General features: G+C 68.2%; 2 protein-coding genes across 3 annotated transcripts; one reads left to right on the top strand and one right to left on the bottom strand.

Annotated features, from left to right (window-relative positions):
- The first annotated feature begins 1,848 nt into the window (after nt 1-1,848).
- Nucleotides 1,849-6,334, top strand: GPRIN1 (G protein regulated inducer of neurite outgrowth 1). Of its 2 annotated transcripts, none has more exons than XM_068698271.1 (3): nt 1,849-2,103; nt 3,456-3,550; nt 3,728-6,334. In XM_068698271.1, the coding sequence occupies exon 3, from the start codon at nt 3,757-3,759 to the stop codon at nt 5,038-5,040; it is 1,284 nt and encodes a 427-aa protein (XP_068554372.1). In that variant the 5' UTR covers nt 1,849-2,103; nt 3,456-3,550; nt 3,728-3,756; the 3' UTR covers nt 5,041-6,334. The 2 variants fall into 2 exon arrangements, with proteins under 2 accessions (XP_068554372.1, XP_068554371.1); XM_068698270.1 differs by lacking the exon at nt 1,849-2,103 and adding an exon at nt 2,484-2,570.
- Nucleotides 6,335-6,527: 193 nt separating this feature from the next.
- Nucleotides 6,528-14,677, bottom strand: CDHR2 (cadherin related family member 2). The gene is made up of 30 exons (XM_068698258.1): nt 14,528-14,677; nt 14,227-14,292; nt 14,012-14,151; nt 13,830-13,883; nt 13,625-13,714; nt 13,074-13,163; nt 12,693-12,815; nt 12,471-12,614; nt 12,318-12,393; nt 12,059-12,165; nt 11,694-11,921; nt 11,450-11,605; nt 11,102-11,269; nt 10,811-10,872; nt 10,484-10,724; nt 10,139-10,375; nt 9,190-9,949; nt 8,978-9,049; nt 8,823-8,872; nt 8,564-8,715; nt 8,326-8,428; nt 8,158-8,246; nt 7,993-8,067; nt 7,826-7,903; nt 7,687-7,747; nt 7,471-7,595; nt 7,272-7,385; nt 7,077-7,154; nt 6,931-6,991; nt 6,528-6,752 (listed from the first exon to the last, which is right to left on the bottom strand). The coding sequence occupies exons 1-30, from the start codon at nt 14,571-14,573 to the stop codon at nt 6,633-6,635; spliced, it is 3,966 nt and encodes a 1,321-aa protein (XP_068554359.1). The 5' UTR covers nt 14,574-14,677; the 3' UTR covers nt 6,528-6,632.
- Nucleotides 14,678-16,229: the final 1,552 nt, after the last annotated feature.

Here is a 16,229-nt window from a genome sequence, read left to right as displayed (position 1 = left end):
GTGGAGCCGAGGCAGCGGGCAGGCAGCACTGTTTTGAGGGCTTTTGAGGTGTTTTTTGCACCTCCCAGGAGCGTTCGTGCCACCCCAAGGCATCTGTGGCTCTGCCACCCCACAGCAGGTGCTGCCCACTGGGACGCAGCCTGGCTTGGGGAGGGGGCTTCGTGCAGCCCTACACCCGTAGCCCACATTTACCCCGGTACTGGGGGCACCCCCTGTCAGCCCCCCGGGGCTGTGGGTGCCGGGTGCGGGTTTGGCTGGCGTGGGTGCGCCTGGCGCGTTCACGTGGCGCTGCCCGTGCACGCGTGGGAGGCAGGCCGTGGTGCGGAGGGAGGGGGCTGCCACGCTACCTGCGCCCGCGGCCCCCTCCCCGCGGGGAGGATGCGCTTTTCAGGCAGCTGCCTGGCTCCTCGCGAGCCGGGGGAGCGCGGGAGTGCGTTGCCAAGGCAATGGGGACCATCTTACTCATCCTCCTCGCTATTGTTATCCTGCCAGCCCGGAGGTACCCGGGTGGGGAGAGGAGGAGGAGGAAGGAGGCAGCTGGCCGGGGAGGAAGGCTGGCTGCAGGGAGGGGAGAGGCGCACGCCAGCCCCCCACAGAGGGGCTGGGACACGGAGGGGTTGGGATACGAGGTGCCGATGGGGAAGGGGAGAGCGGGGGGGTTGAGGTGAGAGCAGGCAGGATGCGGCCCTACAGCCCCGTGGTCCTGTTCTCCGCCAGGACATGGCTCTGCCTGCGGTGTTCCCTGTCCTCCCCATCCCCAGCCTGGGCTCGATCCCCCGTGGGGCAGCATAAACCCAGATGTAAACCCATAGCTGGGGTGCCCCTCACCATACCCAGCTGCACAGGGGGCCAACTGGGACCAGTAAGTGCAGAACTGGGACCAGCACAGCCCGGGGTTGGGGACAGCATGTGGCCGTGGCCATGCAAACACCTGGCGGGCTGCAAGTGCACCAATTGTGCACCGTGCATGACGAGCTGGTGCAGCACAGCCATCCAGGCAAGGTGCTGGCTGCTATGGGGTCTGGGATCGGGGCTCTGGGATCCCGCAGCAGCTCAGACCCACTCATGTCACTGCCCATGAGTGTGTCCCATCCGTCCCCTGGCTTTTTGGGGTGCCCGGCGGTGGCATGGGGGTGCCCTGGGGAGGCAAGGCAGCGCTCTTTATTTTGATATCCTTCCTCCCTATTTTTAGCATTCGGGGTTTTGTTCCAGCCTCGCTGTTTACTGGAAGGAGCATTTCCACCGCCAACCTCCCCTGTCTCCAGGCAACCAGGTGTGCCAGCTCCCATCGCGCCGGCGCTGCGCCACCCTATAGATCTATAGGGCTGGGGGGGCTTAACGTTAACCCCACGATGGGGAAACCCCAACTGAGGGTTAATGTTACCCCTCTGGCCCCAAGCTCCTGCCCCACAGACCATTCCTCAGGATGCTCCACAGACCTGTTGCACCATCCTCTCCAACGGCAGCCCGGTGGCACCCATGGGTGCCAGGATGGAGGAGAGGTGGCTGGAGCAGCACATGGGGCTGGTGGCTGTGGCTGTCCCTCCCTTGGTCCCCACTGCCATGGGGGGACCACAGAGGGTGAACCACGAGTGGATCACGGTTGTTGGTGCCCCACGGTGGGTGACGGAGCCCCCCACCACCCCACACCGTGGTGGCACAGTGGGGGCTCACCGCGTGTCCCTGTGCATGGGACACTACCCCCAGCGCGACATCCCCGGGGCAGGGAGGCGACGCTGGCCCCGCAGGGTGCTGGGGGGCAGGCGGGCACCCCCCGGGAGGGGGGCCGTGAGCCCCCCGAGGCGAGGCGAGGCGAGCAGGCCGCCTTCCCCCCCGCAGCGCGAGCGGGAGTGCGTGGGAAGGAGTTAGACAAAGCCTGAGCCCGGGAGCAGAGGCAGCGCTGCCGGGAGGGAGACGGGGACGTTCTCCCCTCCCCGTGCTCCCCCCGGGCGAGGGGTGTGCGGGAGCCCTCCTCGTCCCCTCGGTGGTGACAGCGGGGAGCCCCGGTGTCCCCGTCCCTCGGGGCCGGTGGCCGCGGGGTGCAGCCAGCGCCAAAGACCCCGCGGTGATGCCGGGGAGCGAAGCATCCTCCTGCAGCACGAGGTAGGGAGGGGAAGGGGCTCTGTGCCGCTGCCACCCCCACCCCACCCGGGGGACGGTGCCACGGGGGGGCTCGTGCCACGGACCCAGCGGCCAGGCCACGGTGCCAGCCACGTGCCCGCTGCACCGGGGCGCGTCGGGGTGGCACAGCCCTGGGGGTCCCGGGGCGGCTGTACCGGGCTGCCCCCCACCCACACCCCGGGGTGCCGGAGGGGGGGGCTGCAGGGTGGGGGTCCCGGGCTTGGGGTGCGCTTGGGGGGGCAGTGGGGTGGCAGCGCCGGATGCTGCCCGCGGTCCCCAACCCCGGTGCCGACGCCACCCCCGTTCGCCCCCCCAAAAACCCCGGTGCCCCCCCCCACCCCCGGCACCGCCCCCGCCGCCGCCGCCGCCCCACGCATGCTCGCGGCCGCCACCGCGCCGGAGCGGAGCGGAGCGGAGCGGGACGGGACGGGACCGGGCGGCAGCCGCAGGTAACGGCGGCCCCGGGGCGCGCACGTGGCGGGGTCCCCCCCCCCTCCGGTAACCGGGGAGGGGATGGCGGAGAGATGGGGGGGGGGCGGCTTTGTTCGGGGCTCGGCCGGGCGCGTGCCCGTGCGCGTCCGCGTGCCCCCGTGCGTGTGCCCGAGCCGCCGGCTGTGCGCACACGCGTGTGCCCCAGGGATGGGTGCGCCCCCCCCCCGCCTCTCGACGAGGCACCGAGCACCCCCCCCCCGTGGGTGCCCGCAGCGCCCCTGGGTGCCCGCAGGGTGGGCTCGGCCCGGCCCCGAGGGGAGGTGCCGCTTGGGGGGGGCTCGGGGGCTGCGTGGGGAGGTGGGCGCCGGGGTGCCAGGGGGGCAGAGGGGGTGGTGGCTGCGTGGTCCCCGCTCCCGGTGGCACCGCCTGAGCTGCTGGGGTCCGGGGAGCTCGGGGCTGCCACGACCCCCGTGGGGTGGGGCTGCCCCCATAGGGGCTGGAGGGTGTTTGGGGGCGGTTGTGTGACACCAGGTGGTGTCCCCCCGGTTCCTGGCACACCCCGCGTGGCCTCGTGCCCATCCGGGTGTGGGTGCCATGCACAGGGTGAGGGTGTGGGGTGCCCAGCTGGCAGCCCCTGCCCTGCCCGGGGCACGGCTCTGACAGCCCCGAGCCCCTCATCATGCTCTGCAGCCCCCCGGGCCCTCAGCACCCACAAAGGTGCCACTGCCGGGGGTCGAGGGTCGGGTGGGCACGGAGAGGAGGGGGCTGGTGGTGACCCCAAGGTGGCTGCAGCCTGCCCGCGTGCCCAGCCCAAACGTGTGCCCTCGCCCCACGCCGTGCCAAGCAGCCCCAGTGCTCTGCCAGGCACCCATGGATACTCTCGAGCTGCTCTCCCTCCGCAGGGTCTCCAGGCCACGTCCCCACAGCCCTGGGAGCTGCAGCAGCACCTGAATCCCGCTCCTGGCTCAACCACGCCGGGGGAAAGCTGGCGTTTGTGGTAAGAGGCTGCCACTGCTCTTCCCTTCCCCGGGGTGGGCGCTGAGCACCGCCGTGCACCCGGTGCCTTACCTGTTGGTGCAGGCGGCACGGAAAGAAACAGTCGGCATCCGACTGTCCCCAGCCCTGGGGGGCCGGGGTGAGTGCCCCGCTCACCGCCCCATCCCCTCTCTTGCAGGATTAGCATGGGAGAAGCCTTCCCCGGGCATGGGCAGCGCTAAGGAGCCCGAGGGCTTGCAGCTGCTGAGCCGCGAGGCTGAGGACGCCTGCGAGCCCGGCACCGGCTCCTCGGGCTGCCCAGCGGTGGGCGAGCGCCTGCCCAGCTCCGGCTGCGCCGCGGGTGGCCGTGCCATGAGGAACTGCTGCGGGGCTGAGCCCGAGGCTCCGGGCTCGGCGGAGAAGGCGCCAGTGCCGACAGGACCGGCTCCCGGTGCGCTCGGGAGCGCAGCGGCGGGGAGCTGTGCGGCACCCGTCGGCACTGCACCCGTCGGCACTGCCCCTGCCTGTGGTCCCGCGGGCCCCGGCACCCCGAAGGAGAAAGCTGCCCCCGTGCCCCCCCTGCCCGAGCCCTGCCTCAAGGCACCCAGCAAGGACGCGGGGAGCGCGCCGGCTCCGGCCAAGCACGTGGCATTCCTGGAGCCGGCCACGGGAGCACCGGGGACCGGCAGCCCCCTGATGCCAAGCCAGGAGCAGCCCCAGGGCGGCACAGACGCGTCCCCGGGAGCTGCCCCCCAGGCGGGGGGCGCTGAGGCTGCCAAGCCCCCGCAGGGAGGCACGGCCGCCCCCCCCGGAGGGGGTCAGGGCAGAGGCGAGGGGAACGTGGACGCCGAGAGCAGCCAGCAGCCCCGGACAGCCAAGCTGCTGTGCGAATCCTACTCGTTCGAGGTGACCCCGCCTCAGGATGCCGGGACGCAGGACATGGGGACACAAGTGGACAGCCGAGCGTCCCTGGTGTCGGTGGCCCTGAGCCCCATGAGCCCCCCGGACGGGGCCGCCGCCTTCACCTTCCCCAAGAGAGAGCCGGGCTCCGCCGCTGCCCCGCACCCGGGGGCAGCCCCCTCCAAGAAGGACGCGGAGATGCAGGTGTCCATGCCCGTGGAGACCCGCTCGGTGGCCACCGGGCCCATGACGCCGGTGGCCAAGTCCCCGCAGGCCTCGTACCCCGAGGTGCACGTGAAGGGGGGGGCGGTGGAGGAGGCTCCGGAGCCCATCCGGGAGGTGAGCTGGGACGAGAAGGGGATGACGTGGGAGGTGTACGGGGCCTCCATGGAGGTGGAGGTGCTGGGCATGGCCATCCAGAAGCACCTGGAGAAGCAGATCGAGGAGCACGGGCGGCAGGTGGTGATGACCCCGCAGAGCACCCGTGCCGGCTCCGTCAAGGGAGCCCCCCGCAAAGGCGAGGCGAAGAGGCAGCCCAGCGTCTTTCGGGCTCTGCTGCAAAACGTCCGGCGGCCCCGCTGCTGCTCCCGCGCCGGCCCCGCCATGGAGTGATCCCCTGCCCGCTCCGGCAGGACTGGGGGGGGGTCTCTCGGGGAGGGGACCCTGCCCCGCTGCCCCGAGACGCCTGCTGCCGGCGTGCAGGGCTCCCGGGGCGGGTGGTGATGGAGCGCTGCAGGCGGGGACAAGGCATCTCCTTCACCGGGGGTTTCTCCGCCAGCGGTGCCGTGGGGCACGGTGCTGGTGGCACCTCTGGGATGTGGCAGGGGCTCGCAGCGGGACATGGGCAGGTCGCTGCCGGCTCCCCCCAGCTCCAGCCCCGCACCGCAGGCAGCAGCGTCGCTGCTCGTGCTGGAGCCGCTGCTGCATCGCGGTGCCACCCGCCCCTGGCCGTGCCCACCCCACAAAATGGATTTACAGGAGGGAGCGTGGGGGCAGCCACATCGGAGACACAGAGCCCGTGTGCTCGGGGCCACCGGCTGCTTGTCCCCGTTGCTGTGGCCGGAGGCACTCAGGGGGGCTGTCCCCATGCCCCCAGCCCTCCTTGGCTGCGTCGGAGCACGGGGCATGTCCGTGTCCCCATCACAGCTGGCGGTGGGGACAGAGCCCACCCTGGTGCCGTGTCCGTCCTGCCTGCCCAGGACCCCATTGGGTGCCCGAGATGCCCGGGGTGCCTGTCCCTCTGCGGGGGTCCCCGTGTCCCCTCGCTGCTCTCCTGGCCAGCAGCCGGGGACGTGCCGGCCGCAAAGCGCTGCCACTTTTTACCGCTGGGTTTTTGCAGGGGGGTGGGGTGGGGAGGGGGGCTTTTACTGAACGGTGTTTGCATTTTTGGAGCTTTTTAAGAGACACTTTCAGCTGCGAGCCACCTCCTCCCCCGCGGCCTGCAGGGCCGTGGCTCTTTTGAAACACTTTTCCTACGTCCCTGCCGTGCTGGGAAGCTTTGGGGGCACAGGGTCGGCGCATGGAGGGGGTGAGCATCCCCCTGCCAGCAGCACTGCGGCGTCCCTGCTGCGCCGTGGGACCCGGCACCTCGTCCTCCCTCCAGCCCAACCCCAGCAAAGGACTGGTCCCACATGGCCCCAGGAACTGGGCGAGCACCTGAGCTGCAGGAGGCTGCACCTGGGGGGTGCTTGGGAGCCCCCTGCCCGTGCAGTGTCCCCCCCTGTCCCCTGCCCCCCCAGCCCTGCGCTGCGGCACAGCAGTACTGCAGCTCGGTCCCTGATCTTCTTCTTTTTCCTCTTCATTTCTTTTTTTTTTTTGTTGGGGGGGGGTGTGGGGAGGAAGGGGGAGGGAGGATTACACTTGTCAACTTGGGTGTTGGGTAATAAAACCTTGCAGAAAGCTGTGAGCGGGGCTGCAGGCACCTCTCCCCGGGGGGGTGTGGGGTGACGGGCAGCGGGGTGGCCCCGGGAAGGGTCCCGGTGGCACGAAGCTGTGCTGAGCCCTGCAGTGGCACTGGGCTGCCCTCCTGCCAGGAGAGGGGACCCGGTGCTGGCTGGCAGCAGTGGGCAGCGCGGACACAGGGGCTGGTGGCCACGGGACGCTGTCAGCCACAGGTGGCAGGTTTATTGCTGGCATCTGGGCAGGATGGCGCTGGAGCAGCTGCCAGAGTCCTGCTCTGGCCCCTCTGTCCCCCAGGTGCCCGCTCACAAGTCTGTGGTGCTGAAGGTGTTGTTGATGTATGCCATTTTGGTGGGCTCCTTCGCGTCCAGGGCGGCCACCAGCACCTTGTCCTCGGTGGGGTCCATGGGGTGTGATTTGTGCAGCTGCGGGAGGGGAGAGCAGTCAGGGGCTGGGGACAGGGACGGGGACGACACCAACACTGACACCCCCAGCCCTCCCCAGAGCTGCCAAGGCAATGGAGAGAAGGGGACACGAGGGCTCCAGCACACAGCAGAGGGGATGGGGATGGGCGGAGGGGACACGGGACTCCCCAACGGGTACCTTGGCCTTGGGGTTGTTGTCCTTGGGCGAATCCACTTTGTTCTCATCCAGGGAATTGATGCTGCGGAGAGGGGAGGGCGCGGGTTAAGGGACAGCCGAAGCACCGATGGTGTGGGGACACAGGGTGACAGCCCCACAGAGCTCACCTGGCCAGGGAGCTGGTGTCCTCGTGGAAGCCCAGGTCGTGGGACAGGTCCATGGGCAGGTTCAGCATGGGGTTGGCCCTGGCAGAGGACGGGAGGAAGGTGAGTGACCGGCCCTGGCACCACAAGACCAGCCGTGTTCCCCAGGTGGCAGGGATGTTTTGGGGCTCTCCCCCCCAGCAGGGTGCCCACGCTCACCCCTCAGCGTTGTACTGGTTGGTCCCGGGGATGCCGGCTCCCTGCTGGGCCACGGTGGGGCTGAGCGTCGTGGCCACCTTCAGCGCCTTCATGGCATTCAGCTTCCTCTTGTAGCTGCGGGGACAGGGCGGGTGAGGGGGGCGAGGGCTGGGGTGGGGATGGGGACAGGGACGGGGGCACGGGGTGGGACGCGTGGTACCTCCTGGTGGTGAGAACCAAGACCAGGGTCATGATGAGGATGAAGAGGACCAGGAACGCCGCCAGCCCCGCGATGATGCCGATCAACTGCGTCTCCTTGTTGGTCTCCGTCACCTCCCCGGAGCCCTGGAGCGGAGCAGGGCTGAGGGCAGCACGCAGCCCCGGGGACCCCTGTGCCGGTGCCCTCTCCCCACGCCCCTTGCCCAGCCCCACTCACGATGATGGCTAGCCCCATATCCACCAGTTTGAGCAGGACCTGCGGGTCGCTCTGGATCAGCCTGCCAAGGGGAACAGGGCAGGGGGTGAGCACCGTGCAGGCAGCAGTGCCCACGCACAGCCCCCTGCCCGGCACTCACTGACTCAGCTGGTTGATGTCCAGGGCGGTGCCGTTGCTGTAGACGAAGTACGCATCCATCACCGACTTGACCTGCGCCCTGCAGGGACAGAAGCACGGGGTGAGGGTGGCACGGGGCACGGTGTCCTCCCCTGGGGCAGCCCCACCGCCCCTCCGCGCCCCACTCACCGGGCAGCACGGCTGTTGTCGGGGTTGCTGATGGCCACCACGTAGACCGTGGCCTTGGTGGCGATGGTCAGGGTCCTGGAAGGGGGAGAAAGAGCTGGGTACCTGCATGGGAAGCGACCACGGCCCCTGCAGCCCAGCAGCCGGCCCGGCCCCAGCAGCCCTTACGCTTTGATGTCTTCCAACTTGCTCTGCACTTCCTCCACCGGTACGGAAAACTGGAGGCGAATGCAGTAGCTCTGGTCCACGGTGAAGATCTGCGTGGGGACAGCAAGGTGAGCGGGGCTGGGCAGGGTGCGGGGGAATCCCCGGGTAGGGGACAGGGGTGACACTCACAGTCAGCACGGTCTGTGCCGTGTTGTGTGGAGCTGTGCGGTCCTGAGCGTTCACCGTCACCTTGTACTGCCCCTTCAGCGAGCTGTCGAGGTTGCTGGCCACCCTAGAGGGACGGGGACATCGGTGATCCCACAGGGCTGCAGCAGGGGGGTGCTGAGTCCCTTCGCCCCATGCCGGTGCTGTGCAGGGACGGACTCAGCTGCTGCCACATGGCCCCAGCCCAGCCCCACGGCCTTACTGGATGCTCCCCATGTAGATTTTCTGCTCGACCGTGGTCACCACCTTGAAGAGGTTCTCCAAGGTCCGGTTGTTCCCATTCTCCTCCATGAACACCACTTTGAAGATGGAGAAAGTGATTTCTCCTCCGAGCCCCGAGTCAACATCCGTGGCCTGCGGGGACAAAGCAGGGCAGGAGCACCCATGGGCACGGCTCGCCCTGTGCCCGCCGTGGGGACGGGCAAGCCCAGCTCCCCTGGAGCGCACACACAGCTCCTCACCCTCACGGTAGCCACTTGCAGGCCCACAGTAGAGACCTCAGGGACAACCACTGTGGAAGACAGACAGAGTGATGGACAGAGTGACCCCGGCCCGGACCCTGCACCGCTCACAGCCCTGCCCCAGTTGGGAGCTGCGTCCCAGCCCTGCTGCTCACCAAAGGTCTCAGAGATGGGCAGGAAGACCGGCGCGTTGTCGTTTATGTCCTCGATGTTGATGGTCAGGGTTCCTGCCAAAATCCCAAATGCATTGCTCACCCCAAAGGGAGGTTCCCCCCTCCGTCTCCAACCGGGCCAGCTCCTCGAGGGGGGCAGGAGCTGCAGGACCCCCCTCCCTCCCCGCCCCGGTGCCAGCGGGTGCTCTCCGTACCGTTCTTGCTGTAGCGGTCGCCCTTCTCAGTGTAGAGGTCTTCAGCCCGCAGCGTCAGCTTCACCGTGTCACACTGCTCGAAGTCGATCTCCGAGCTGTTGACCAGCAGCGAGCCGTTGGGCAGCAGCACGAACCAGTCCCAGCACACGTCCCCGACGCTTTTGGAATCATTAAGGCAGGTGACCTGCAGCTCCTCGATGACCAGCGAGTGGTTGGTGTCAGGGTCGGAGGCACTCACGGTGTAGACCAGCCCCTGCTGCGTGCCGTTCTCCTTCACGGTCACGGTCTGCGAGGTCGGCACGATGGAGGGGGGCTCGTCGTTGACGTCCAGGACGTGGACCACCACCAGGACGCTGGCGTTCCTGGCGATGTCGGTGGCCGTGTTCTCCGCCACCGCCGTCAGGTAGAAGCTCTTCTGCTGCAGGGTGTCGTAGTCCATGGTCGTGTCGGGGTCCACGGACAGCTGCCCGCTGTAGTTGCCCGTCCCCAGCTGGTGGGAGCGGATCAAGAAGTTGCTGGAGCCGCTGCCACTCTGCAGCCAGAAGGAGATGCGGAAATTGATCTCCGTCTTGTCGGCGTCTGTGGCCACCACGGTACCCACGAAGGAATCTGCAGACAGACGGACGCTCAGTGCCCAGCGAGCGCTGACCCTGTGCCACCCTTTGTCCCACAGCCTGCCCGCGCAGCGCCTACCTGAGCTTTCGAAGATGGAGAACTCGTAGGACTGCTCGAGGAACACGGGCGTGTTGTCGTTGATGTCCTGCAGGAGATGAAGCCCCTGAGTGCCACCGCCCAAGGAGGTGGAGGGGTCTGGCACAAGGCGAGGGGCAGAAGCACGGACAGGACCCCCCTTTCTGCCTCCCTGCATCAACTGGGACACCTCGGGGCGCGGTGCCACGGCCGGGTGCCACCTCTGCACCCTCCCCACCCCGCTGTGCCCGGGGCTCACCGCCACGGTGATGGTGACGTTGACCTGGGTGCTGAGCGGTGGCACCCCGTGGTCGTACACCTCCACCGTCACCACCAGCTGCCCATCCTTGTCGTCCAGCGCCTCGCGGTCCAGCGGCCCCTTGCTGTGCATCTGCCCCGTGGTCTCGTTGATGGTGAAGTTGTCGCTGAACAGCCCCGGCAGGATCCTGAAGCCCAGCTCACTGTTGGGGGTGTTGGGTTCGTCGTTGTCGATGGCCTGAAAGGAGAGCACCGAGGGGGCTGCAAAAGGGCTGCCCACCCCTCGGGACGGTCCCTGGCTCCTTTTTGGCAGCCCCAGGGGTTGTCCTCGTTACCCAGCACCTACCTTGACCTCCATGCTGACGTTCTGCCCTTCTTCCACAGAGATGAAGTAGGAGCCGGTGACGATGGGCGCGTTGTCGTTCTCGTCCAGCACGTAGATCTCCAGCAGCGCCGTGTTCATCATGTCGCCCCCGTCCTTGGCCTGGATGTTGGCGTAGTAGATGGAGCGAGTCTCCCGGTCCAGCAAGGCTCCCGGCGACACCAGCACCGCCCCGCTCGTGGCGTTCACCGTGAAGGTTGCGAGGCTGTGGCACACACGGACCCATCACCAGGGCTCCATCCCCAGGCGGGCAGCACCCCGTGGACCCCCCCTGTCCGCGTCCCCACGTACATGGTATCCGGGAGCAGCTGGTAGGTGATCTGGCCGTAGGCACCGCTGTCTGGATCGTAAGCCTGAACGAGAGGAGGAAGCATCACGAGAATCTCCATCAGCCCCTGGGGTGGTGATGGGCCTGGGGCACTGGCCGTGGGCGGTGAGCACCCCAAAAATGTGTCCCTGAAGGGTGCAGGGTCCCCAAACCCGCCGCTACTTTCTCCCCACACCGAGGTCCCTGCTGGAGACCTGCACCCGCGGTGCCCTGCCCGGGGGACGCGCCATGCCCTGCCCTGCCCGGTGCCTGACCGTGATGTTTGGGGCGATGATGGTGCCCGCGGGGCTGTTCTCCATCACGCTCAGCACGTATACGCTCTGCGGGAACTCGGGGAAGTGGTCGTTGGTGTCGATGAGGTTGACGGTCACAGTGGCCACCGAGCAGCAGTTTGCGGGGTTCCCCGTGTCGTTGGCGATGAGCTGCGGGGTGGAGAAGTGGCAGCATCGTGTGGGTCCCCGAGCACGTCACCCAGTCCCCCTGCCACACCGACCCAGCTCCCCCGAATCAAACGAGCTGCCAGGACGAAGCCAGCAGGGAAGGGCCGTGTCCCTGCTGTGCCCTCCCCGTGCAGGGAGCGAGGGCTGTCCCTCGGGTCCCACCTGCACCACCATGACATGGCTGATCTCGTAGTCCACCTCAGACGGGTTTTGCACCAGGATCTGGACCTCCCCCGTGCCCACGATCGTCGTGGGGGACACGCTGAAGGCGCTGGCGCTGCTACCCTGCAGGTACAGCTCGAAAGTGCTGTTGATGCCCTGCGGGGAGAGAGGCCAGGGGTGAGGGTGGAGGAGCAGCAGGGGCAGGGACCCGCAGCCCGTCCTATGCCCAGGGGCAGGCTGCCACCTTGTCGGGGTCGCGGGCCACGATGCTGAGGTTGGACACGGGCACTTTGGAGGAGGAGTGCTCGATGATGCTGCCCGTGAAGTTGTTCTGGCTCTTGGTGAAGTTGCAGCTGGGGAGGGAACACTGGTAGAACTCGGGCTTGTTGTCGTTGACATCGACCACCATGATCGTCACCATCGTGGTGGCATTGGCCACCGAGCCGTGGATGTCCGGGTTCTTCTCCCGCGCCTGGCCAGGAGAAGGAAGAGGAGGAGAAGGAGGAAGAGGAGGAGGAGGAGGAGGAGGAGGAGGAGGAGGAGGCAGCGGGGTCAGGCGGTGCTGAGGCGAGGAAGAGGAGGGGGCTCTCCCCGCTGCCCCCCACTCACCAGGACCTCCAGCAGCATCTCCTCGCTGGGCAGCTGCTCGCGGTCCAGCCAGCCGCTGACGGTGATGATGCCCGTGGTCGTGTTGATGGCGAAGGGGACGCTGGCATCTGGAGCACGGGGACAGCAGGGACTGCTGCAGCCAGCGGGGAGGCACACCCGGCCTCGGCCTCCATGGGGGTGCTCCCCAGGGTGCTGGGTGCTCCCCAGGGTGCTGCCCAGTCCCCCCCGGTCCCCAACCCCCTGCCCCAGCCTCGCTCACTGGTGATGCTGTAGAAGATCTCATCGTTCACCCCCGTGTCCCTGTCGGTGGCGGTGACGGTCAGCACGGAGACGCCCTGCGGGGACAGGGAGGTGAGGGCAGGACGCGGGGACAGCCCCAGCCCCACACCACCAGGCCGGGAGGGCTCCTCACCAGCGGGCTGTTCTCGGACACGGAGCCGGAGTAGGGCTCGTTGAGGAAGCGCGGGTTCAGGTTGGGCAGGTCGATGACGGTGATGGAGAAGTAGGTGGTGCTGTTCTGGAACACTGTCACCCCGTACAGCGGCCCCCCACCGTCCTGGGGGCAGAGAGCCTTTTAGTCCCCCCCTGCAGCCCTCCCCACCGCCCCCCGTGCCCCGGCCACGCTGCCCCCAACCTGGGCGAGGATCTTCAGCTGGTAGAAGGTGTTGGTGGCGTAGTCCAGTGAGCCATTGAGCACCACGCTGCCGTTGGGCAGAATGTAGAAGAGCCAGAAATTCTTCGCGTTGTCCGGGATCACCTGGGTGGGGGACACTGCCCCGCGTCAGGGAGTGGAGGGGACCCCACAGAGAGGGGGGGGCTCAGCGCCCACCCTTCTGCCAGGCTCTGCCCATAGGGACCCCTCCTCGGCGTCCCACGGGGTCCTCACAGGGAGGCAGAGCAATTGCTGGGGGGGATCCCAGGACCCCAAACCCCCCTCCCGGCCCCCCAGACCCCATTGAGCAGAGCCCCCCAGGAGGGCGGTGTCGGGGTGCCGGTGCCCAGGCGCGGTGCTCACCTCCAGGATGCTGTAGCTGACCTTGGCAGCGTTCCCCGTGTCGGCGTCGGTGGCAGAGATGGTGTAGATGATGCTGCCCGCCATCATGTTCTGGGCACCCAGATGAGTTTGGGGGGGGTCACACGGGGCAGCAGGGCTGGGTGCTGAGCCCTGGCCCCCGCCAGCCCCGTTTTGGGCCCCCCCGACCCCATGGCCCCGCAGGGGTTGAGCCCTGCTGCCTCCCACCCGCCCCCCTGCCCCGGGGGCTCCCCAGGAGCCGCACCCCGATGCTGGGGGTGCTGGAGGGGGTCGTGCTCAGCCCCACACACCCCGAGCTGGCGTCACGCTGCCCAGGGCTGAGCAGCACCTGGGCACTCCCTGACGGCGAGGGCAGAGTCCCAGCCTGTGCTGGCGCCCGGGGCTGGCACAGAGCCGTCTGCTGGGAGCAGCGTGCCGGCAATGCCGTCACCGTCACCGTCACCGCAGGGCCGGGCACGCCCACGCTGGGGAGCCACCCATCATCATCACCCCTGTTCCACTGCCCGCGGGGCCGCCAGGTGCCCAGGAGGTACCTCGGGGACGGAGGTTTCATAGGGCAGGCCCTTGAAGACCGGGGCGTTGTCGTTGCGGTCCTCCACAATGACCGTCAGCCTCCTGGAGGTCTGGCAGGGGCAGGGGAAGGTGAGGGGCACGGTGTCCAGCTGGAGCTCTGGAGCCGGCCAGCATCACCCCCGGGGGGTGACGTTGCCCCCTCCCGGCCCCCAGCCCGGCACTCACCGCATCATTGACGCCGTCGGACACGGTGACGGTGAGGGTGAGCCTGGCCTGGGACTGGGAACACAAGGCAGGGCTCGCTCAGCGCCGGCACAGCTCGATGCTGGGACACCGGGGGCTGTGCCACCCGTCCCCCCCACCCCGAGCGGGGCAGCGCCGGGCTGAGCGGAGCTCCGTGCCCTCACCTCCCGGTCCAAGAGGTTCCTCAGGGTCACGACCCCCGTGCTTTGGTTAACGTTGAAGTAGAAGGCATCCGCACCGCTGATGGAGTAGCTGAGCGTGTCCCCATCCAAGTCAGTGGCCTTCAGCACGAAAGCGACTTCGCCTGGGGACAAGGGTGGTGTCAGCCCTGGCCGTGCCCCCCCCATGCCCCCCAGGCCCCCCGAGGCCGCCCGCTCACCTATCAGCAGGTCCTCGCTCACGTACTCGATGGTCGTGTTGAAGATGGGGGGCGTGTTGCCTGAAGCTACGAGGAGGACAGGAGCTGAGCGCACGGGAACCCAGCTCGCCCCCCTCCCTCCCTCCTCAGCCCCCTGCCCACCCCGGGTGCCACCCCACACCCAAAGGGGTACCCATGGGGTGGGCAGCGATGCTGTGGGGGGGCTCAGCTGCCCCCAGGGCAACGGGCTCACGCAGCGGGGAGCGGGAAGCGGCTCCAGCGGCTCCCCGCAGCCCGTGCCCGCACCGAACAAAGTCCTCACCTGCTGCCAGGAGGAACGGGAGCAGCAGCAGCGAGGGCTGTGCCATCCTGCCCGGAGCCCGCGGTGCACGGCGCAGAACCTGGGGCACGTCCCGGGCGCTCCCCCAGCCCCCACCTGGGAGAGACCGAGATGGGGTCTGCGCTCCCCCGGGAGCCTGGGGATGGGCTCCGTGGGGACACGGCACAAGGGGACGGGGCTGGCCTCTGAGTGCTGGAGACCACGGGGGTGTCCGGGGACCCCCAGAGCCGCTGGTGGACCCCCCCCCGCATGGCCCCTTACCCAAGGCATCCCTTACCTGCGGTGCCTCGCTGGGGATGCTGCGCGCAGGCTGCGCTCTGCCTGCACCCTGACACCACCAGAGACCTTTGCCTCCTGCTGTACCCAAGTTCATCAATGATTAACTGCAATTAAGGGGTGAGAAATCCCTTTCTCTCCTTCCTTCTCCCTGGTGCTTGTCACTGCCACCCGGCTCCCACCCAGCCCCGCTCTCGCTCCCCACCGCAGCCCCTGGGGACCCCACATTGCCACCACCCTGACCCAAACCCCAAGGATTCCAGCTCCCGGAGCGGGGCAGAGCCTTTGGGGTGCAGAAGGACCCCAAACTGCTCCCGGGGTCTGGGGAGGGGCTGGGGCAATGCCTGGCATCCCCTGGGCTGCGGGCACCGGGGTCTCACCAGGACAGAGGTGGGCACCGAGCCGGTGAAGCAGCCACTGGGGTGGGTGCCGGGGGCCCCGAGCACCCCCCTGTGAGTTCCCCTCCCCGGGGTGGTCCAAGGGGGTCGGCCCAGCCTCCCTGACCTACTTCGGACCCGCTGGGGACAAGGGCGGATTGTGCAGCTCTGCTCAGGCAGAAGAGGGCTGGGAGGAGGGGGGGGCACGGGCACAGCCAGCCCTGGGACCCCCGGGACCCCCGCCTGCGTGGCCTTGTCCCCCTTCAGCCCCATCCTCCCGTGGGGACCCGAGGGGTCGGGGTGGCCGGGCAGCTCGGGGGTCCCACAGGACGCCCTGTTTGCTGCGAGGGACCCCTGGTTTGGGCACGGGGAGAAAGAGCCTGGGGCTCCCCCAGCAAAACCCCACAGGGCTGGTTTGGGATAACCCCGTGCCCCCCCAAGCCCTCCAGGGCTGTTTCAGAGCATCCCACTGCAAAACACCCAGGATGCCCCAAAACCTGCTGGGGGCTGGTGCAGGACATCCCCCAGCATCCTGCATCCCCACCCAGGTCCCTATCCCTGACCCCATCCTATTCCCATCCCCAATCCTGACCCTGTTTTCATCTCCATCCCTGACCCCAACCTATTCCCGTTTTCATCCCTGACCCCATCCTATTCCCATCCCCAACCCTGACCCTATCCCATTCCCATCCCCATCCCAGTCCCCATCCCAGTCCCCATCCTATTCCAACCCTCAACACTGACCCCATCCTATTCCCATCCCCATGCTGACCCCATCCTATTCCTATTCCCAACCCTCACCCAATCCTATCCCCATCCCTGCCCTGACCCTATTCCCATCCTCACCCTTGACCACATGCCCGACCTGCTCCCATCCCTATCCCCATCCCGTTCCCTGACCCTATTCCTATCCCTATCCCTGACCACATGCCCGATGTGTTCCCATTCCTGCTCCCATCTCCAAATCCATCCCCATCCCCTCCCCACCCCATTACCGTACCTACTGCGCCGCCGCTCGGATCATTACGGTA

The sequence above is a fragment of the Anas acuta genome, chromosome 14, assembly GCF_963932015.1.
Source record: "Anas acuta chromosome 14, bAnaAcu1.1, whole genome shotgun sequence".
Classification (NCBI taxonomy): Eukaryota; Metazoa; Chordata; class Aves; order Anseriformes; family Anatidae; genus Anas; species Anas acuta.
This window is presented reverse-complemented; position numbering and strand designations above follow the sequence as displayed.